Source organism: Empidonax traillii, unplaced genomic scaffold (genome assembly GCF_003031625.1).
Source record: "Empidonax traillii isolate 1590-97213 ecotype Southwest subspecies unplaced genomic scaffold, ASM303162v1 scaffold190:size869923, whole genome shotgun sequence".
In the NCBI taxonomy this organism is placed as follows: Eukaryota; Metazoa; Chordata; class Aves; order Passeriformes; family Tyrannidae; genus Empidonax; species Empidonax traillii.
The window spans coordinates 714,320-737,973 of NW_020955383.1; the positions used below are offsets into that span (position 1 = coordinate 714,320).

Below are 23,654 nucleotides of genomic sequence, written 5' to 3' on the forward strand. Positions count from 1 at the left end.
GACACTGAAACAGCAGTTAAGAGTGCAGCTCTTGCAGAGTTGACTATAATGAGCTAAATTAGAAGTTGGATGAATCATTTTCCAATCATATAAATCACTGAAGTTGTTCTATCCATAACAAAGGTAAGCCAACCACGTAATGAAATATACAATGTGTTATTTTTCTATGCTTGTTTTTCCCATAGTTTTTACTGTTGTTGAAAGTCTATTTGTGTGGGATTTTTTTTTTTTTGGCAAATAGTTTTAAAATGATGAATAATCTTTACTTAAAAGACTAAAAATACATGCCAGCTATTATTGTATATGAAATCTGACAGCAGCAGAAGTGTTATCTGAACTTACTTGACAGCTCCTTCAAAAAACTTTTACTAGGTATTCTTTATAGGATTGAATATTCTTGGATTTGTGCAATTTGTTCTGTAAGTCATGTGAAACGGAAAGCAAAAGTGTTCTAGATATTAGACAACCAGTCTTTTCTTGCAATCACTTTTTATTGGGAGCTGAACATCACGGTCAAACTTTCATTGTGTATTCACGCAAGGACCGATTCTGAATCCTGTGAAACAAGTAACGCTCAACAGAAATTTTAGGGGCTCCAGTGGAACAAGACCCCAAGTGATTGCAATTTTTCCATTACAAATTCATTTTATTTGCAAAAAGTTGGCCCCTGTTGCAGGCAGAGCAGGCCAGATCTTCACCTACCCACACAGGCAGTGGTACAGAAGTCATGATACTTTAATCAGGCTGTGGCTCTGATCCGGTGGTCTCTGCTCAGACTGTCCTGGATTTTGTGCACACCAACACCAGGGAGATGTACAGTGTTACCAATATGATTTCTTAGCATGAGGCACCACTTTGGCCTTGGTTTGAAGCAACCTGCTCGTTGTAGCTGGTTCTAGCACAGCTTCCACACAGCATTTCCGAACACTGCAGCTTTTTGTCCTGAATGTTTGGTTGGCAAGCTTAGCATATCAGATTTGCAAAGTCTGTGAATAACTGCCCCCCAAATTATGAATGCAGCAGGAGAGCTTGGATTGTAAGCGCTAGGAGGTGGGTAACCAGGTGCAGAGCACAGGCACAACTATTCTGGTATGGCACAGCACAATTCAGCACTGAATATGTGAATATTGAGTATGTGCAGCATTCAAAGTTGAAATTAAGAACTCTTCAGGCAGAGAACCTATCTGAAGGTGTAGGATAGGGAAGCAGCTCAGTGGTTCATCCATCCAGGAGGGGATGGCAAAGGAAGGTTAGTGCTGGGCAGCTTTTATTCCCGGCATTTATACTGGACCCGGAATGGTGCCATGGGTTGCTGTGTCCCCACCAAGTGTAAAGGGCTCTGCAGAGAGAAGAAAATCAGTAGGAACATTTAAGTTAGTTCAGTTATTGGATTCATTATCATGCTTCATTATTAAGATGCAAACATATCCTTGGAGCTTTGGTCTTAGAGAACCAAAACCAAATACCAAGAGTATTTCTTGGCTTTGCCAAAGCCATTGAGGAAGGCCTTCATGATTAGTTTTTATTCCAGTCACTCTGCCAGGATGACACATGAGCTCTTAAGCAACTCTCACAGTTTTGAATATTTTCAAAATATTCAAATAATAAAGTGGAGACTGTACCATTCTCCCTTAATGATAAAACCTCTCTGTGTCACAGTCACTCCTTCAGTCTTACCCTAATGATTTACCTTCCACCACTGAATATGGAGTGGAAGAGAACTGCAAGTGCTGCATCTGATTCCATATTTTTAGAGTACTAATGATCCAGTTCCATACTTACTGTTTTTGTGAGGGGCAGAAAGCAATTATTAAATGTCTGGTGATGTTTAGGCAATGATGAGACAAAATACTCTTGTTGTATGGACAGTGCAGCCCTACTGACTGGAATTGCTGAAGTTATTCTGGGTTTTCTGAGTTCAAACAAGGACTGAGCTATGCATTACATGTCTTATAACACACCTCTCAAAAGTTCATTTCGTCATACATAAACACAGTTGAGCATGGCTGTTCAGCTGAGCCTGATGAATGGAGGATATAAAGGTGGGGAATGCTATATGACTGCATGGAAACTCTTACCTCCTTTGGTACTGCATCCAACGCCACAAATTCATACTTGTACAGGAACAGCACAACGAACAACTGGATTTCCATGATCGCAAACCACCTGCAAGAAAAGGGAGGAAAACATTTGCCGTCCAGCCTGAATATCACACATGTGTTATCATCAGGTAACAAAAGAGAGCAGGAATGTAGTGGCTGCCCCTTCTTTCCGGTGAAACATTATCCTTCTGACACCCCATTTTAAACCAGCTCCTTATCATTATGGATTTTTCCACTGTATAAACATTTATGTTCTCCTAAAGCTTGCTGACTTGAAATAACTTCCTAGCAGTGAGAAGGCAGTCAAACACAGAAAAGGCCATATGACTAATCGTGCTATATAAAGTTATATAATACAGCTGGGAGCCTGATGACATCAGAGAGCGGTGACAGTGGGAGTTATTATTTAATGCATCAGCATTAGGATGCAGTAGGAGACCCAAGGGCATGATTTCTTTTCTCTGTAACACTCTCAGAAAGGTCCTTCTTAGTCAGGCCGGAGAAGATTTCGGATAACTGCAGGTGAACTCCTCCAGGCTATTGTTTTTTAAGGTTGATAAGTACAAAAGCTTTCTGCATTAAGCAGCATACACCTATGCCCGGTCATGGGATTACTCACTTGCAGAATTTAGATAAAAGTCATAAATACACAGTTAAAATAGTAATACTACCTTCCTCTTCTACAGGTTATTTTCCATTATCTGAGAGGTGCTGGAAAACCTGGATGGGGAATTCACAGGAGAGGAGGCCACGTGACTGTGCATGGCGTCAGCCTGGAATTGGCCTGGCAGGTGTGAAGAGAAGTTTATAAGCCCCAGGAGACCCAGGCTAACTCCTGCAGAGCCATCAGGATCTGCACGTGGAGCTGCCCTGGGCTCTGGAGTGGGAGGATGCTTGTTTGTTTTAGCACAGCTTCAGACCCAAATTATCTCTGTGATGTCACACTGGAACTACCTTGTGACAGGGAAGCTTTTGGTGACCTTGAGCTCCGGGGAGAGCAGTGCAGGGATATTTCAGTGGATATTAACCCAGATCAGGTGGGATGTACTAGCCCAAACTCCATGCCTGCAGCACTGTACAACGCTGGGATCCCTCCAGCCACAGCCCTGTTGGCACAGCGGGGCCCTGGAACTCTGGTGCCTGAGGTCCTGCCTCTGAGCCCCCTCACTGGCCTGGCAGGGGTGAACCATGATGCAACCAAACACCCAAATGTGTCTGGATTTCCCAGAAAGTGGAAATCCTTCAAACACCAGCACAGCCAGAGGTGGACTGCACAGCCCTCACACCTCTGTACCCTCTGCAGCCTGTCCCACGGGTATAACCAGCAACTGGCCACAGCACTTCCCACCACCAGATCCCAAAGTGCTTTTCCCAGCAGGCTGCTGTGGTTGCTCTGCTCTGCACACAGAGATGCTAAGATACAAGGTTAATAAGCAACACATGTGTCTGAGGGTGGTCAGAAGGACAGTCCAGGAGTGAAAGGCCAGACTACGGCATTCCAGTGTGTCTTCCATGGCTCGTTGTACTGAGCAGAAACCATGAGCTTTCCTGCAGCAAAATGCTAAAGCCCCTTAGTTCCCACCTGTCCTTCATGTTCACAACTGAGTCCTGGAGCAGTTTTCCTGTAAAAACCCTGAGTCACTGATGCCTTCCCTTTTAATTTAGTGACAAAGGGCCTGGACCAAGATGTGCTTTCTGAAATCTTGCCCCCAGTGCTACATATTCGGGTGGTGCTGGAACCCAGGATCCCAGCTGTGGATTAAGATCCTGCAGTAAATGGAGCCCGAGAAGGAAATCACAGCTGTTGCACTGGTTTTACAATGTCAGCACAAGACAGGAGATGACAGACAGAGCCATGCAAGATAAGCACAGTCACACAGACAATAATCACCTGGTTAGACCAAAGTAGTCAAACTGACATCACATTTTTCCTTTAGGTAAAAAAGATGACACAGAAAGGGCTTTGGGGGAGCTCTTCCCACGTCAGTTTGCTAGCATATTTAACAAGTAAATTATTTACCAGCTTTCAGTTTCATTAGCTTTTCATTTCATGCTGAACTTTTTGCAAAGGAGAAATTAAATGTTTCATGCATTTAATTTATAAATCTCATTAGTGGATTAAAGGAAAATGCATCCTAAAGTTGGAATATCACTCATTCAGTCACCTCAAGAAAATCTGCACCCTGGAATCTAGATACAACCGCTGATTTAATTTTCTTTTTTGCAATACCACCACATTATTCTTTTACAGTTACTGCTGAAAAACTTGAAGTTGTATGTTATCATATGGACTGCCAAACGGTTTTAAAGAGGTTTTTTGTCTATCAGCAAGAGAAATATTCTCCATCTGCTGTCTGTGTAGAAATGTTATCATTTTCTCCCTAACCACAAACTTATTTTAAAGATCTTATCAGAGTCCAGAGAACAGGCTGAACAAATAGGTCAGGATATACAAAAAAGCAGCTTTCAGAAACATTGTTTTGCAGCATTCCCTGTACCTGCAGATGCCTCTTGTGAATTTTGCTGTCACTCTTGCTGGGAATGAGGCTGTGCTCATATTTAGCTCAGGAATATGGTACAAGCCACGGAGGCACAGCAGTGAGGGAGCACTTTCCTCTGGCAAGCCTAAATAGTGAATGCAGTTTTATTCATTTGCCTCACTTGAATGCCTTCACAAAGTTTATCTGACAGTCGTGTCCAGCCTGCTACAGGGAGCAGATTCCAGAATGCAGATCCTCTGCAACTCCCTCCAGAGTCCTTGCTCCGCATGGACTCAAGATAAAATGACTAGTTTTAAGGATTCTTGGTTGCTTGCTTCTTAGAGGAGACCAGGTTTTGAAGGCAGAGGATTGAGCATAGAGATGTTTGAACACAGAAACGAGGAGCAGCTGGCTCCCTGGGACTTGTTCCAGGAAGAGGGACAGCAGAGAAAACAGCAGAAGGAATGCAGGAAGCATCAAGACTGGCATTGCTGGAGGAGTGAAGTGAGACAGGATCTGCAATTTAAGCCATTACACAATTGAGTGGGCCTTAATGCAAAGACAAGATTCAAACACAGAGGGGCCAGTTAAAATATTCCAAGATCAGCAAAGATGTCAGTGACATTTTAGAGGATGGAATGAGAGTCTCAGACCAGAGAAATGTTCTGTAGGTTTGTTTGGAACTGGTTTATGGCAGCTTAAATACCTCTGTCTGTAAACTGGCAAGTTTGAAAGTGGGACAACTCCCCCTTGACAAAAAGATGCCTCAGCAGAGGCAGAGCTGGGCTGACTTTCCTTCCAGGGGGTGGAGGGGCATTATCCCTTGATACACTAGTCTCAGATTCTGCTTTTACAGTGTGACTTAACCTGTCTTTTCCAGGAATGAAACCACTTTCAAATCAGTTTAAACAAGGTCCAGATGATGCCGAACATTAGGAGACTGACAAAGAGCAAAGTAAACACTTTATCTCCAAGTGTAAGAGGAGCCCAGTTCAAGAGAGTTGTTCTCTGCAGGATTTGGGAATAAATAAACCCCAGCTGTTTCACTGACCTTCCTGGACACTGATGCTTCCCTCCTCCAAATGCCACAAAGCTGTCCAAGAAAGCATTCTTCTCTAAATTTGCCTCTTTCCAACGATCCTGTGGGAAGAAACTTTTTTTTCCAAATCAGCCTTATATAAATAAAGCTTAACTTTATTTCTTCAGGCTAAAAATGACCTTGGACAGCTAATCCTCAATACAAAGTTGCACTAATGCCATTTTTTTGCATTCAACCTGTTAAAGTCTGGATTCAAAAGTCAGCAGTGAGTCAGGGAAAGAAATGAGGGTCCCATCTAAAACATATTTAGGTGCCTCAAAATGCTGGTGGGGTTTTCAAACTCACCCCTAAAGCATTCTTCCTATACCTCCCCATTTCCTAAATGCTGCATCGTGACCTATTGGAATGCCTATAAAAAATGCAACCTTGTCCTTTTGAACATACAGAAATGCAAAGCAAATGTTCAGCCAGTACTGGGGGAAGCCTCAGCCACAAAATTGTGTCATGACACACAAGTGGCTCGTGCATTTCTTGCACAAAAAACATTTCTAAGATTCTGTGCACAAAGGTCCATGAGCTGTATTTGGTGTAAGCCAGTGTGTGATTTGGAACAAAAAGAGCTCTGTCTGTATCCAGAGGGATCCTTGTCCATCCTTAGTTGCTTTGAGAGAAAAGGAACAACACGAGGGACAAGGCTGAAGTTTTGGTGGGTGACACTGAGAGAGGCAAATCTCTTGACTGCTGAGTGACAAAACAGCCTCCACAAACTCAGCGCAACTCTGCCAAGTAACACCCTGTCAAGGTTCTGGTGGTGAACTGCTCTGATGAAGCTGTACCAAAGAAGATGCAATCTTGTCTTTATTTGGTTTAGGCTGGTTTTGTTTTTGTTTTTTTCAGCTAGGGCTGTTTGGAGCTTTCTGAACAGGAAACCTGTTAACATCAAAACTCAGCTTGCTTTTTAGGAATAAAGTTACTAAAGAAATAAGCTGCTGCATCAGGGTTTCAGCTTCAGATTTCAAACAGGCAGGAATTGTTATGAGAGATTTCAAATTGGGAAGAGTTTGCTAGAAAGGAAGTTTTGTTTAAATTACTCCTTGATGTATTTCTATAAAAAAGACAAACTGTTCTATATCAGATGGTGCTAAAAAGAGCAGTTACAAGCCTGCCCACACAGCCACCTGCAGTGTAATAATAATCAAGAAACTAGATTAACTACTAAATTAGCGGAGCTAATACCTACCAGAAATCATCTGACAGGGAGAGGAGAGTACTTGGAATCATAGAATCATAGAATTAGTTTGATTGGAAAAGGCCTTTAACATCACTGAGTCCAGCCATTAACCCAGCATTGCCAAGGCCACACTAAACCATGTCCCCAGATGTCACATCTACACATCTTTTAAATCCCTCCAGGGATGGTGACTCCATTACTTCCCTGAGCAGCCTGTTCCAGTGCCTGAAAACCCTTTCAGTGAAGAAATTTTTCCTAATATCCAATATAAACCTCCCCCGGCAGAATTTGAGGCCGTTTCATCTTATCCTATGAGCTGTTACTTAGGAGAAGAGACTGACCCCCACCTGGCTACAACCTCCTGCCAGGGAGTTGCAGAGAGTGATGAAGTCAAGACCACAGTGATATGAAGGAGGAACATATTACCTGAAATGTCACTGAATTTACAGTCTTGCTTATTCTTACAGGCCCTTTGTGGGCCCATCTTCTCCATGTATGAGGCCATCCTCCAGTGAATGGGGAATGCTCAACTTTGGGCAAATTTCTCTGTGTGCTTTTGTTGTGAAATAAGTGAACTAGAGAAAAGACAGCAAAATACCCACACCAAGAAGTGACAACTTACAGGTTTGAACATTTCTGGGTCTGGAAAATATTTTGGATTCCGGTGCAACCAATAGGGTGACAACATCAGCATGTCACCTGCAGGGATGGTGAAATTCTGAAAAGAAGAAAAAACTCCAAGAAGGGAGAAAATCACAAGTCAACTCCCAAAGAGTCCCTCCTTGGTACTTCTCTTCTATCAGCAGAAAGACCTCAGAGAGAACAAGTGGAGGTGATAAAGCCACAATATTACACGTTTGAGGTTTCTTCTTGCTGTTGCTGTTTTCTTCCATAAAGCCTAAACAGTGGAGACCATGAAGAGACTATTTGTGTTCTAATTTGTTTTTTTTCAGGTATCAGAAGACAAGAAATGCTATTTCTGTCTTTCCTGCTTCTTGATGCACCATGTGAGCTGTTTGGTTTTTTTTCTAAATCTTTTGTGAGACATTTCATTCAATGAAAAGAAGTTCATAGAAGGTCTTATATGACAGTAGACATTAGTAATTTCTTAAGTATCAGGAGCACTGATTCCTTAAGAGAGTGGAGTTTTCCCAAACATTTCTTTGCCAGATTTCTGAGTGCTGGTACCTCCCTTCTGAACGTCAGTGAGGAGGACAAACAGAGAATGAATTTTATCAGTTACTAAACTGTGGTCCTTTCTACTACATTTGTTGTGTCTGATTACTATTTTACAGCACAGTATCTCCATCTCAATTCAACTCAATCTAAAATCAACTAAAAATTGAAGGTAAGACTGTGAGCAAGAGGAGAGCCACTCAGAAATTAATGATGGTGAATAACTCTATTAAAAAGAATATATCTGTGAGACTGGGGAATATCTCTGGTACGTTAATTTTATCCAGATCTACTGGGAGAACCCTTTCCAGACAAATCATACAGCAACCTTTGGGGGGAAAAAAACCCACAACCAAATCTCACCTTAATTCTAATTGGGTTTATTACTTTCTTGGTGATTGCACCTGGAGACCTCAGCCGTATGGCTTCCAAAGTGCACCATTTGATAAAAGGGAGCTTCTTCAGGTCCTCTTCAGAGACTTCCAGTTTATCTTTACCTGTTGCGGCACAAGGAAGAAGACTCAGTGTAAAAAATGAGATTTCATACTTGCTTTGATAGAGGCTGACATATCTTGCTTTAGAACTTTTGGTAAAATACTTCAAGACATATTTTACAGTCCAAAATTCTTCTTTATATTTCAAAGTTTTAAGAAAAGCCATTGAAGAGAATGTAATAAATCTAAGGTGCTGTAGTAGATATGGTGTTGGCCAAGAGAAGCCAAAGAAAGGTAATTTTGGAAGGTAAGAATCTTTGGAAGGTAAGAATTTTTCAGGGCTTTGGTAGGACGCTGCATGGAAGTCACAGGGACTGTAGGCACCAAGACAAGAAGCTCTTGGGCTGAGCTCTTGGGCTGTGTTAACACAAGCAAATGAAATGGGGCCAGGAGAAAGGCTTAAGCACTGCTTTTTGATTTTCTTTATTGGCTAATTATTGACATGTTTCTTGATATGGTTTTGACCCATGGCAACAAAGAGCCTTCCATGAAACTCCAGGCAGGGTTCAGGGCACTGCATATGGGAATCACTGCTCCCAGTAGGTAACTGCTTTTTGAGGGAAAGAGATTAGCCATGGGGGGTGAATCATGCTGGATAAATTGGCCTCTGATGACAGAAAAGAGAACAGTTCCTGGCCTGCTTTTTTCCGCAGAATAGCTGGAACTGGTGAACATCGCACCATGAAAGCAGCTGAACTGAAAGACCTCATCTGACCCTATCATAGATAGGTACATTGAAAAATCACAAAACTGGTTAGTACAAATCTAAATTTAAATGATAGGAATGAGGAAACACATACAGATTTTTCCTACCCTCTTTTGATAACATCAAAGGTGTTTTGCTTAAAAATACTTCTTGAGCATATGCTGAGTAAAGAACTGAGAGCTGGACTCTACGTTATCAGTAGCACACTTAGCAGCAACACTCGTTGTTCCCAGCCACTGACCAAGTGTGCTGTGTGCTGGGCCAACACAGAATAAATAATTTCTAACTTCCAGGGCACAATCAGATTTATTACCTGCTTTGCCAAAAACAGAAGCCAGGTCTTCCACGACTTTCTTGTAAATGGAAGGATGAGACAGTATGAAAGCAAGAGTCCAAAATGCAACCTAAACAGGGATGGAAACCCTTGAATTTAGGAATACAGAACAGAATGACAGTATCTTTGTAGCAAATCACAGAGGCAGGTTAAAAAATTTCCACTTTTTTTGTGTGTATGTGCCTGCTGTAGTTAGGATGCACAGGGAGCTGTGCTTCCTGGATAAATCCATATCTAAGGGCTCAGCTCCTGGGAGATTATGTCTAGTCATCTGCTGTGTACTTATCTTTAGTAAACATTATATAGCTTTGGCCTTGAGCTTTGAAGCACAGAATCCTTTGGTTATTTTCAAATAACTAGGTGTTAAAATGAACTACGAAATCATTGTGTGTGATTAGTTTCAGCTTCATGAATGGCAATAAAATTCCTACTAATATTAGCAGAAATGAGGTTAAATAATTTGCAGGGCATTGTCATAGTGAGTGACACTAAAAGGGGCAGGAAAAGTTTTAATTAACAGCAAAACAGTAGTATATCCCCTTTAGAAATAATTTGTTAACTGATTATGCAATGAAGTTGAAAATCAAGAAATTTAGGAAAGGAGAAAATCCTCTTAGGAAGGATGAAACCAGAAGGACTGGCAGCAGTGCCAGGAGTCTCTCTCCTCTTGCTGAGCTGGCGGGAGGTGCAGCCTGCACACAGATCTGGTCATGGGCCATCTGTGCTGGTGAGGGATGAGAACTCTTACTGTTATTTCCCAAATAGCCCGACATGGATGCAGGTCCTCCTTCTGCAAAAGAAATCTGGTAGCTTAGTTTTCTTGTACAGCACTTGGACGTTGTGGCTTCACTCCACGGGCTAAGAAGGGATAACTGAATTGTTTCAGATAAAAGGGTTTAAAATACTTGTAAAAAAATGCCCTTGGAAGATGAAAGGCCTTTTTTTCCATCATTCCATTCCCCAGAATAGAGGTTGTGCCTATTCTGAGAAACAGTGAAATATCTGTATGTCTATTTACAGCTGAATATTACAGGAGTAAGTGTTGTGGAAGGAATGTCAGTTATCCTGATAACAGACAGCAGGCTATGCCTCCCACTTATACCAACACATGAATCCACAGAAACCTCACTGAAATGGATGAATTTCCCTTAGGCTAAATTTCAGTAATACCCAATCTACAAAAAACATAGATATATCCATTAGGGGTGCATATAAAAATAACTCACTATCAGGTTTTTCTACATCACATCTGTAATGGGGATAACTGTGCTGGAAAAGGCTTAGTAGTCATGGTAAATAAAGGATGGTTTTGCTGCTCTGGATTTTTCATCTGAGAAATTCCTATAAATGTCTTTGGCCAGCGTAAGATGTGTTAGATATATCGGGGTTGTTAGCATAGTTATATCAGTATCATTAATCCAGCAAATCCTTTTCTAACATGGACAAAACTTAACAGGAGTAGGATTAAACCATTGCTTTTCTTCCACTGGCATTTTTACAGCAGATCCCCCAAAACGAAAGAGACAAATTCACTCAAGGATTTACACACGGATGAAGTTACTCTATATTATGCTTTTGATATTCTTTACAATTGGTAACACCAGGATATCTAAAATAAGAGTCTTTACTATAACACAGCCACAGTGCTTCAAAACAGAGCTAAATGCTCTTCACAGCTTAAGACTGTGATCTTAATAGCTATGAGGCTTATGTTCCTGAAATGTTATGATAGGGGACAACATAATTTAGGAAAAATACAAGAAGAGCTTTTCTTGTCATTGCTTCTGTGACATTGCAGCCTGGGTATATTTGTAGTGATGCATGTGGGCGTGATAATCCCTTCTTTGGAATCCATGCAGTGTGTGTGTGACCTCTGCTTCAAAGTCTTTGCTTCCCAAATACAGGCTTTTGAACAGGATAGAGAGAAGATGTTTCTGTAGCTGATGTACTTACGGGGACAGCGTTTGCTTGGGCAGCCCAGAGCATGAGGAGACCATAATTGGGAGCTAAATGTTTTCCTTGCAAGTTGTCCAGGAGATGTTGCAGTAGTGTCTGTTATAAATAAAAGATAATGGCTATTTCCAAAATATTGAAATGTGTAGGGTAGGGATTACTAGAATTCAAGGACTAGTTTATCAAAGAGAAAAAATGTCAGTTATGGGTTTTTTGCAATCACAAAATAGAGATAACAACTGTTAAGAGGAAGTGAGACACACAGAGGCAAAGAGCAAGAAGCACTCAGAGCACCACCTGAATCCCTACTCAATACTTGTACTGCTCTCAATTTCTGTAAAGATTTTAGGGAATTGGGCACCCTCAGTCCCCATTGTTGCTTGTGCATGGAAGAAAGAAAAAAGAAATCTCTATTCTAACTCCTGCTCTACTCCTTTAAAGAACCTGAAAATGGGAATGAACAGTTGAATGAATGCAAATGAAGAAAATGTTCTCTCTGTTCATGCTTATGAAGAGATGGTCTGATATATCAGTAAACTCCCTGGTTTCAGGCACTTTGTTGGTGACATAAGTGGTGACTTCAATGGGTGGATATTCTTTGAAACTATAGCAACTGTGTAATGTTCTAGGATCAGCTTTTGTTTATACTATTCCCTTAAATACAGGGCAACCATGCATTCAAAGCAAAGCTTCCTGTCTACTTTTCAGAGGGAATAAGGCTGACCTTGAATAAAAAAATGACTGATCTTTTTTCCAGATTCCCACCCAATCTAAGACACCAAGTTTGTGCCTCCTTCTTACATCCCAGCATCCCCTCTCCACCTTTCTCGTTCTTTCCATTAATCTAGTTTATTTTATCAAAGAAAATGCAGTATATAAAGCTTTTAAAGTCTAAATAAAACTTGTTTTGTATAATGACCTGTTCTACAATCATTTGGTAAATCAAAATTCCCAGGCCAGTCTGCCGTCACGTTTGTCAGCCGTATCGACAGAATTCCTGCCAGAGCTAAGGAGAATAACCAGGGGAACAACTTATCACAGCTTTGACACAATCAATATTTAGGGTACTTGGCTTCCAATCCAGTAATCTGCTATTTTCTACTAGTCTGGCTGTTGGACGATCTACTCACTCTACACCAGGGTTTAAAAATAGCACATGTAAGGTTTTGAGATTTCACAGCATGGTGCCCTCAGAGAAACGACTGAAGGGTCTTTCTCTCACCTCTTTCAACTACTCACTGCAGTGTGATACTGGAGGCTGGCAGTGGATCATAGCTCTGAACCCTTGGCTTAAAATTCCCCAGAGGAAGATGTTAATCCTCAGAATTGCTGGAAATAAACTAAATGGAGGAGTAGGAATCAAAGTTATGGATCTGGATCTGTCCTACTGTAGGTGACAGCAATACTGGACAACGAAGGCATAGCTATAAAAGTTGACATATTTGATTTATTTCTTCCAGTACTGAAATAATTCCTGCCCTCCGTTGCTTCAGTCAATATACAACAAAGTCATCTTATTTCTTAGCCTGGGATGTTTACCTTGGATGTGGTGTCCGAAGGGTTGGTCCTTTCAGCATCCAACACTACTTTCTCAAACAATTTTAGAAGCCATTTTTTGGATTTAGACCAGTTCCTGTAAAGAAAAGCAACAAACAAGAAGCACTTAACTGAGGCAGCACAAACCAACATTTCCTTTTCCATGAGAAGGACTCCTTGTTTGCTTTCCAAAAGCCCCTGGGCAGCAGTCAGTTGATGAATAGCCAAGTGTCAGTCTGACTGACTGAAGTGCTGACTGACATGAAGAACAGCATGTCCAAGACCTTCACCTTGGCCAGACCTCATCTTGCAGCCAGGACCTGTGATTGCAAGATTCCTACATTTTCCTACCTTTTCACCACAGGTTTTCGTTGTGGCTTTGGACAAATAGCTTAGGCCAGTCTTTTCAAGAATGATCCTCCTGAAGAAAATCAAGGCCACATTTTTAGAGTACCCTCAATTTTTTCTGAAGGCTATTTTGAGGTGCTTAAGGCAATATGATCACCTGAGCTTGGTACTCACATTTAGGGTCAGGCCTTTGCCCTTTGCCCCATTTTGCTGCTCCCTGGCAGGTCCAAGCTGGACCCTGCCTACCTAAGCAAGGTTGTTACCTCAGGAAGCACTCAGGCATCTGAGAAGCGTATTCAAAGTCCTCATCATACTTCTGAAAATGTTCTTCAAACTCCTTGATTTCGCTCTGACTTGTCGGGCAGATGCCTTTCCCAAACAAAGTGTTCACCACTGCTGGATACATGACATGCCTGCAAGGACAAGATCCCGAAGACTTAGGGGCCATAGGAAGCCATGTCAGCAGTTTTAGGTCAGGATATGGCATGTTGAACTGCCAGCCCTTGCGGGACTCAAGTATCATGCTGGTATGGAAGGGCTGGCACAGGGCTCACATCACACTCACACCCTTTTTTAAGATTTTAAGCAGTGACTTGGAGATACATAAACCTCAGGTTGGTCCTCTCCATGTGGCTGAACTTCATCAGTTATCATTTGGTCACTTGAGCAATGGCAGAAAAGCTCTGGGCCACAAGGTGCCCTTCTCCCCATTAACCACCCCTCTCATTTCAGGTGGGCCTCTGTGAAGCTTCCAGGCATTGCACAAACCCCTCTGGACCAGATACCCCCAAACTTTCTGGATGCAGCTTTGCTGGACAGTGTTCTTTTGTTTTCATCTCACTCCTTCCCTGCTTGTTCCTCTGTTATTCTGCAAAGTCTGAGCTCCCTTCTCAGACCCTTCTCCTGTACTCTTTAGTTTCAAGAAACCCTTATTCGGTCTTTGCAGGGTTCCAGCCTCTGCTAAACGAGGAATAGCACTCACTTTCCTGCTTTTCTAAAGATCGTAAGGAAGCTGGGGCCATCTGGTGGCTCTGTGGGTTTAGTTTTGAGGCAGCTAAATAACAGCTATCCAGAGCAGTGCATTCTAATTCTTTTACTCTGCCTTGTAAGAACAGATCACCCCACCACCACTACCACCACCACCAGATTTACTGTGGATGATTTTTATGGATTCTGTATTTTATCATCTGGCAAGTAACTTGTGTTTTTAAATTTTAAACAAACAACAGCTGATTTTAATGCCAGGACAGCCATGGAAGTGGAAAGAACACCTTGTCCCAAGGCTGCATCAGGGATGCAGTGGGATGGGATGCTCCAGATACAACTTGTAGGCTCGTGGCACTACCGACTCTTGTGGACCACAGTCTGTGCTGGTGCCAGTACAGCACAGAACAACAGGTCTATCCCTGTCCACAGAAACTTGATCCCAGGTTAAAAGACCACAGATGGATTCAGAGAGGGGAATAATAGGAAAATGTGAGCCAATATTAGCACACCAGGCAGTGGTGTGGGTCGCCACCAATTCAGTGATGCCCGTTTTTTCACAAGAAGCAGATCTGACTTCGATCTCAGAAGACAGGTGGGGAAACACTGTGGGATGTGAGGGTTTGCACCCCATTATCAAGACTAGTGGGATAATGGGAGGGTTTCAAAGGGAGGGATGGGAAGTTCTAAAGCCCCTTTCCCCCACATTTTTCTCTAATTAATCCATATTGCAGTAATTACAGTGACAGGTGCTGAGTGTTTTAGCCGCAGTAAAAGCTATATCTGACTTTATAAGCATGTGAAGTTTTTGGCCCCTCTTCTGGGAAACAGGGTTTGTTGAAAGATGCTATGTTTTTTCTTTCAAACAGTTAATTCGGGTGCTTCTCCTATCTGGGAAAAAAAAAAACAAACAACACCTTCAGATGAAACCTTGCGCGCTCTGTGAGCCACCTGAAGCAGTGAATCTGTGATGAGCATTCCGACAAAACTTTTGCAACACCTGAGAACCTGAGATCCACCTGCTTTACAGTGACATCTCTGCTCCCATGTGGGACAGCCCTGCATTGGAGATGCACTGCAAAACTCCCTTACCTTACCAGGTCATTGAGGTCACCTGAGCCCTCCAAGCCCAGGTGAGCCATGTGCTCATGCAGCTCCTTACACAGAGTGCCTGTGAACATGTGCAGATTGGAAGGACTCATTTTCCCCTTCATCATGCTGTACAGGTTACCGTGGTTCTGATAAAACGCTTCTGCAGGGACAGAAACTAAATGCAAAAAGAAACAGAAACGTTTTGGAAAGTAGACAAAGTAGATTTTGACTGAAAGACAGAGTGAAAACTTTTACACATTACTTTTGACTGTAATTTAAGTGTCTTAATCCTCATTTTCCTAGAGTGAGATACCCTGTAAGCTTCTTTCTAACACAGTAAAGATTTTGGTGAGCCCTCTGCTTCTACCAGTCTGTGTAACATCTTCCTGCCTCATGAAGCTTCAGTGCCAGAATCAACAATCCAGAGATTTCCCCCCAGTGGAATATAGAGAGATGTGCATGCACATCCACAGAACTGACCATAATGAAAAATAAATTATCCCAGGAAAAAAAAAGTTTGTGTCTTCTTTCTACAGTGGCACATCCTCTCAGGAGAGGCTGAGAGAGCTGGGACTGTTCAGCCTGGAGAGGAGAAGGCTCAGGGGGGATCTTGTCACTGTGGGTAAATATCTGGTGGTGGGAGAAAGATGAAGCCAGGCTCTTCTCAGGGCAGGAGGCAATAGGCACAAATGGCAACAAAGGAGACTCCACTGAGACACAGGGAAGTTTTTAATGTGAGGATGATCAAACACAGCAACAGGTTGCCCAAACAGGTTGAGGAGTCTCCAGTCCTGGAGATATTCAGAACCCAGCTAGGCACAGCCCCGAGCAATCTGATATCACTGACATTGCTCTGAGCAGGGACTTGGACCAGGCAATCTCCAACAGTGCCTTCCAAACACAGAGATTCTGTGATTTAATCTCTCTGACAATTTGCTTTTCTCTCATTTCACAGTCCAAAATTGCCAAACTACTCAAAGAATTCCTGTCTGTGCTATTCTGTGTGGATACAAGCACATGTGCTGATAGAGCATGCCACTCTGGATGGGATATATACCTCACCCATTTTTAATGACTGTTGTAGCACAGGGTAACAACTAATTACTGCTACAAGATGATTTTCTAATGAAGTGATAGGACTACACTCACTCCAAACATGGTACACACAGGTGGAGTGTCCAGCCACAGAAAAGGACCTGGTCTCAAACTTGGGTTGCTTGATGATAAAAGTAGTAACAGTCCCTGGATCAGAAAACTCTGATTCCTTGGGACTGAATCCAAACACTTTGCAGGTTTACAGTGCTGGATCCACATGGAAAAACTGAGTTTCACCTTCATTTCACAGCATGTTTATGGGTTAAAATAAGCATTTAAGGTGTGATCAAAAAGCCAGTGGGCTTCCATTTTGTTTTAAAGTTCCTGGGTAACTAGATTTGATTTCCTTTAAAAAAGAGCCAGGTCTCAGTTACCTGCATTCTTGACAGCTTGTTGTACTGCCTGTTCAAAGTTCAAGTCTTCAGATTTGAAAAACGCTTCAGTTCCTTCTTCCTCGGTCACAAAAGTAAATCGTTTTCCCAGAGCGAATATTGTGAACACGGGGCCGTACTGGAACAAACAAAGATTTCACCTTACTGAACTGTTAACTCAGTGCTGCTGAGAGGTCTGGAGGGAGGAGCTGATCCTTTCTGCTCTCTGTACACCTTTGGTCAGGACTGCACAAAGAGGATCACAAATCAGACCAAAATTTGTAGACTTAGGGACCCGAAGGGAATGTGATCTGTGGCTGCCTGACCTTTTGCAGAGTGGAAGGGATTCCTTCCCTGAGAGTAACACTTTATATTTGAATTACATTACATTTCAAACAATACGACCTACCTGGATTTAGAGAACCCAAGGGATGGATTATCTACTGCCTCCCTTGCCTGCCACAGCAAAGTACCCACAGTGTAAAAATCCATAATTATAACTATTTCAGTCTACAGTTTTTTAGCAAAAAAATCCCCACTCCTACATCTTTTTATTCCCCTCCCCTCCTGTCTCTTCTGCTCTCTTCTCCTCTCCTTTCATACCAATGATTTTTTACTTTTATAGATGTTGAAAGATTAATATCAAAATAGCAAAAAAACTTTGAGCAGAACAGACTGACTTACATTCAGGGAAGGTTTTTGATGCCATAAATCACTCTTTCATCTTCCCTTGATCTAATATCCTAGAGCCCTCTCAAAACTTTCAGCAATAGGCATTCGCTTCTGAATTCCTACATTATGAAAATGGTCACTGATACTTGTAAATATTCTAAACTAGAAAAGAGATGTGCAGTATCTACTGTCTGTCAGATGTAGGCATAAAAAATCATTCCATCTTGCTCACATGGTTTCTGCCACTAACTGAAACCATTTCTTTTGCTATCTGTGTCTGTATTTAAAGTCTGCTTCATCAAAAGGTCTTTGAAGCCAAGAAAAATATTCCTCTTGACATCAGTTGAATTTTGATTGTGTCCTTCAACTGTAAATTATTAAAGAAAGAATGACTGTTCAGACTCTCTGGGTGATAATAAATAAAATATTGTTTTAATAGTAAGTGTTCAAGGCCAGGTTGGATGGGACTCTGAGCAACCTGGTCCAGTGGAAGGCGTCCCTGCCCATGGCAGGGGGGTTGAAAAAGATGAGCTTTGATGATCCCTCCAACCCAGGCCATTCTATGATTCTATAATAGCTAAATTTCTAAGGCAGATATTTTATGTCCAGGTCCTCATTATCAGGATGGATAAACATTAGTGAATTCATACTCTGCCTGTTTTCAAATAATATTTTTTAGATTTGAAATTATCATGTATTTAAACTAATTTTAAAATAAAATCAATTTTGAACTAATAGCAACCAGACTCTGATTACTACAGAGACAGAGAAGCAAAATAGAAATCCTCATAGGATTTACTGCTTTCACTCATGAAAGCTCTTTTTTTTCCAAAGACTAGGAAACACTGCAGTGCCATGGTAAGAGGAAGATCTGAGCCGACAGAGAAATAAAAACTTCAGAAGGATGCTCTCCAAAATCCCAAAGGAAGGAAATCAGGGAAACAGCCACTTTTCCATGGGGCACTGACAGTCAGAGAGCAACTGCTCTTAGCTGGGAGAGCTGCAGTTGCATCAGGACTCGTGCTGGAAGCTGGGAGCATTGGGTGGGTTTCCCCTCCCTTGGCACGCACACACACATGAGGTCAGTGCTGTGACCCCTCTCTATCTCAGGGACTCCAACATTTTGATCTTCTGTGCATGGGAGCAGGGCCACAGACCTCCAGGGACTGGGCTGTGGACACTGACTATGGAAATGCTCCACCAGAAGCACCACGTCCCAGATGCAATCAATACACTGAGAGGGATGCATGGATCCCACAAGTCCCTACAACAGTGCAGAACAATCTCCTGGGTTTAACTGAACTTTTCCTGTTAGCTTAATAAGCAAGCTGATAAAAAGAATTTGAAATTCCTTACTAACTCATGTCACGTCTGCCAGGCAAAGTGGGGAGCTTCATCCTTTGAACCCCTCACTAAGCAGCTCTTCCTGTATTTTATGTTGCACAGTGGTCCTGGTTACCCATCCCAGACCACCTGCAAAACTGCTTCAACCAGCCAGGCAGCTTTAGGAGGAAGAGGTGGTATCTTTTATTAGACCAGAGATTAAATATTTTATTTGAGCAGGGGAACTTGCTTTTCTTAGTCCCAGTGAGAACACAAGGGGGAAGGCAGACAATTCTTCCAGCCCACGGGTTCTTCTGTAGGAGGAAAATAGAAGCAGCAAACTTCAAGCAAAGTGCAGGCTGGAAGCAGTGGAAGTCTGCTGTGTTACTCCAGGCTTGAAAGAGAAAGCAGTGAGGGATAGACACAAAAGGAATTAAAAAAGAAAGGAATTAAGAGAGAGATTAAGAAAGAAATGAGTGTCACTTTGACAGGCTGAAAGATTTATCCAGGGGAAGAATTTTCTAACTGCAAGAGTCTCCCCTGAAGGTAATGACCCTATGGAGCTACAGCCTCTTTCTGCACCACCTTTTGCAAGAGCAGCTTGCTCATGCTAAGGACACTTAACTCTGTTCTGGCAATATTAAAGAGCCTGGAATTATTTCAGATGTATTTTGCAAGCCCTGTAACGCCTGTTAATGACCCCTTTGGCAGCAGCATGTGTTTTGTTTGGCTGTACTCTGCTGCAGTGCCTACTCCTTTAAAAGGGACTAGGCAGGAAAAGACTTATTTTTCCTGGCCTCAGCACAGCCTGCAAGTGTGGGAGGTGAGAAGGGAGGGAGACTCTGCAGTGCCTGGGGTGTTTAAAGAGAGGAAGGGGAGAACAAAAGAGCAGCCCTCCTCAGGGACAGGGGGACTGTCAGATGCTGCTGCTGCAGCCAACCTTGGGGGGGGATGGATGGAGACATCCCTCTTGGCCCAGGGGCAGCTCAGGGAGAGGTCACAAGGATGCTGAGTTGCTGGACTAAAAACAAAGTCAAAGCAAAGGTCCCATCTGCAAACACAAAAACAAAGGGGAGACATGTAAGAAAGCCTTTCCGTTCTGCTTTGCCTTATCTTGAGTTTTCTCCCACTGGAAATGTTTCTTGTTCTAGTTTCTGTCCCAACAAAACCTGGGGTTTACAAAGTACTCCAGGTGTTTTTGGTGTGCTCAGATGTGTCAGCAGCTGCCATAGCACCACCAGCAGCCTAAAGGGTCTCCAGGCAAACAAACACCCAAATAATTGAACCCAGAGCTTCTATGTGAGTATTTGCACATCAATACAAACATGTAAATGCTTTGCTCATTCAATCTGTGAATGAACTCCCAAAAACGACTCTTCTGCCAGGTTTGTTTTAAAATTTCATCCAAGAGATTTTGCTAAAAGCTTCTTTAGAACAAAAGGCAACTAAAGGAAGCTTAAGTCATGGTGAAACAGCTGTCCCCAAAAGGGATTGCACTGGAAAGGACAGACTAGACTGGTAGGCTGCTATAATTTGGCTGCCTCCAGGATGTGTTTGCAACAGAACAGGGCAGGGAGGTTCTCTAACAGCCTCATATCAGAAGAGTAAAATAATATTATGACTGGATTATTTTAGTGAGGCTCGATCAGTTTGTTTAAAGGATTATATGGCTTCTGAAATAGTAGGAGAATGGGCTGGAATGAGTTTTCTTCCAGTCCTACATTTCTGCCCTACGATGAATGAACAAATAAATGATCATGGTGTGTATAGATGAAAGATACAGGAAAGACAGAGTAATATAAGGTTAAAACTGGCCTATTAAGCACAAGGAAGCCAAGGAACTCCAGATCATACACACGATCTTACCCCGTGGTGCACCTAATGTGCTTTAATGCAAGACTGACAGCACTTGATGTTCTCAAAGACTATACTTAAACCTCTGCTTTCATTTAACACCACGAGTTTATAACAGTAATGACTGTAAAGAAGCACTTAAAAAAATTTGAAATCTAACAGATGAAAAAGCAAATTTTAAACATTCAACATTTATTTATGTATTGGGTGGTTTTGTTTGGGTTTGTTTGTTGGTTTTTTTGGGGTTTTTTTTGTGTGTTTGTTTTGTTTGTTTGTTTGTTTTTTACATTTCAGGATGTTACAATGGTTTCATTTTTAGCCAGCTTTTGCAAGTAGTGGGCTATGTGATCCTTCAGTATGGCACACTCGAGGCTGATTACATTGCAGTAGCAGCTGATACATCCCTGAATGAGGATGGGAAATTGGTTTTTTATATCAGTTATTATTAGCTACCTAGAAATTAAGCATCTAACCTAAATTAACCATTTAGTCTTTATCCAACAGACGCAGAGAAAGAAAGTTATGTCAGGGGGTAAATCTTCACACCCACGTTTGATAAGTTTTTTAGGATGGAAAACACTGCCTTCCAAACATGTCTGTGTCTCTCTTGAATGCTGAGGGATACCAGCTGGTACTCAAGAATCTCACCTAACTTCAAGCATGCAGATAATTAGTTTCCTGGTCCCCGTGCTTGGCACAGAGGTTTCCACGTTATCTGAAACCAAGATTAACACTCAGCCAGACTGCAAAAGCAAAACAGCAGAGGCCCAAGCAGGATAGTCACAGCACAGAGATCGTGTCTGGATCAGATCCACAGCTTAGCAATGTTAGTGGTACAAAGCCCATTCTTCACCAGCTAAATGCTCCTGATGTTATAAAATGTGACAGGAAAGGAGAAAACTTAACACAAAGGCTTTTCATTGCCTTTCCCCTTGAAGGCAGCCACCCTGAGCACACACCCACAAGCAGGCATGCCGCCACAGACATTACCTTGTTCCTAGCTTGCTCTATAAACTCCAGAGGAGCTTTCCCGAACTGAAACGCGGCTCCAAACCAAGGGATCCAGCTCCTGATGCAAGGAGGGCAGCTCGGGTTTCTCAGCTGAAACAAAACAGCCTTGACAATAAGGAGCCCCAGGACTGCTGCCAAGAGGAGAGCGAGATCCATTTTGCCCGCTCGCTGCCTGCCCCGGCAGCTGCTGAGGCTGCCGCGGCACCGGCATGGCCGCGCTGGCCCCGGCTCCGAGTTAATGAATAGGCCTCTCTGATCAGCCCTGCCAGCTGAGCACTGCCATGGAGACAAGATGTCAAAGCACCAAGCAGCCCAGGGGACAAGCCCTTGTTCTGGGAAAGGCGCAGCCAATTGTGCTCCGTTCTGGGATGGGGACCAACTTCCACGGCTTGCAAAACTGAGATGTTGCCGTGGCAAGTCCTTGGACTTTGTGCCAGTTGCCGGGAGGCTGCTCAGGCAGCCAGGGACATGGCCAGGGACACTGGCAAAGCAATGCAGAGATTTCTTCTGTTAAAAAAAAAAAAAAACACTTTTTTGGCAATATTGAGATTACAAAGGGGAGAGGTTGTGATTCGCAGACCTTTCAGCTTTCAGCAAGTCAGATGGCAAGAAACTTCTGCAGGCATCACCTGAATCAGAAACCTCATGAAAGGTATCCTTCACCTGCCTGAGATCATCTTATTGAAGACAAGATGTGTGTCCAGTGTCTGAGAAGCAAGAGGTTGAACTGACAATTCAAAGCCTGTGTTATATCACTGCAATGTCAGAAGACAGGGGCTCAGAGGTAAAATTAGTTTCTTTGCATGAGTGGAAGTGGCACACCAAAATTACATATAGAATTCATCAGGTATAAAACATTCCGCCTAGGAGGTGGTCTCACAGCCTTCCCACACACACCCTCAGCAAGAAGAGAACACAAAACCAGGAAGAGTGGTTGACAGACCAGATGAGTGTGCTGCCATTCAGAGGGACCTCAGTAGGCTGAAAAAATGGGCAAACAGGGACTTAAAAACACAGAATACCTGGTTGGAAGGAACTTCAAGGATCATGCGGTCCAACTTTTCAGGGCAGAAAAGTGACTTCATGGAGCTCAGCAAGGGGAAATGCCAAGTTCTGCCCCTGGGTGGGAACAACACCACGTACCAGTACAAGCTGGAAGGCACCTGACTGGAAAGAAACTTTGCAGATCTGGGGTCCTGGTGGACACCATGTCAAACACAAGTCAGAAATGTGTCTTTGCACTCAACAGCACCCTGGGCTGCATTAGGAAGAGTGTTGCCAGCAGATCGAGGGAGGTGATCCTCTGCCTGTGCTCAGTGCTGGAGAGATCCACTAGGAATGCTGGGTCCAGTTCTAAGCTTCCCAATGTGAGAGATATGGACAGACTGGAGTGAACCCAGTGAAGTGCCAAGAAGTTCATAAAGGGGCTGGAGCATCTGTTATTTGATGGGAGGCTGAGAGAGCTGGGACAGCTCAGTCTGGAAAAGGGAAGGATCAGGGGGATCTTATCAGTGTGTATGGACACCTGAAGGCAGGCTGCCAAGAGGATGGAGCCAGGATCTTTGTACTGGTGCCCAGGGAAAGGGCAAGAGGCAGTGGGCATAAACAGATACAGAAAAGTCCACTTAATTTTTCTTTAATTGTGATGGTGGTCAGGCACTGCAACAGGTTGCCTAAAGTGGCTGGGGAATCCTGGGAGACATTCAAAACCCAGCTGGACATAGTCCTTAGAGCCTGCTCGAGGTGATCCTGCTTTAAGCAGGGCTTAGGACTAGCCAGACTCCAGGTCCCTTCCAACCTCAACGGTTTGATTTTTTTTTCTTTTTTGTGATTTTGTCTTCTTTTCTCTGGCT

General features: G+C 42.8%; 1 protein-coding gene across 3 annotated transcripts; it reads right to left on the reverse strand.

The window, feature by feature from the left end:
• Positions 1–739: 739 nt before the first annotated feature.
• On the reverse strand, positions 740–22,127 carry LOC114058828 (24-hydroxycholesterol 7-alpha-hydroxylase). 3 transcript variants are annotated; one of them, XM_027886578.1, is made up of 12 exons: positions 21,781–22,118; positions 16,945–17,080; positions 15,476–15,650; positions 13,663–13,812; positions 13,055–13,148; positions 11,516–11,614; positions 9,542–9,632; positions 8,392–8,525; positions 7,475–7,570; positions 5,634–5,722; positions 2,079–2,166; positions 740–1,339 (listed from the first exon to the last, which is right to left on the reverse strand). In XM_027886578.1, exons 1-12 carry the CDS (start codon positions 21,955–21,957, stop codon positions 1,268–1,270), a joined length of 1,401 nt encoding a protein of 466 aa, XP_027742379.1. In that variant the 5' UTR covers positions 21,958–22,118; the 3' UTR covers positions 740–1,267. The 3 variants fall into 3 exon arrangements, with proteins under 3 accessions (XP_027742379.1, XP_027742381.1, XP_027742380.1); XM_027886580.1 differs by lacking the exon at positions 5,634–5,722 and having other exon boundaries at positions 21,781–22,127; XM_027886579.1 differs by lacking the exon at positions 11,516–11,614 and having other exon boundaries at positions 21,781–22,122.
• Positions 22,128–23,654: the final 1,527 nt, after the last annotated feature.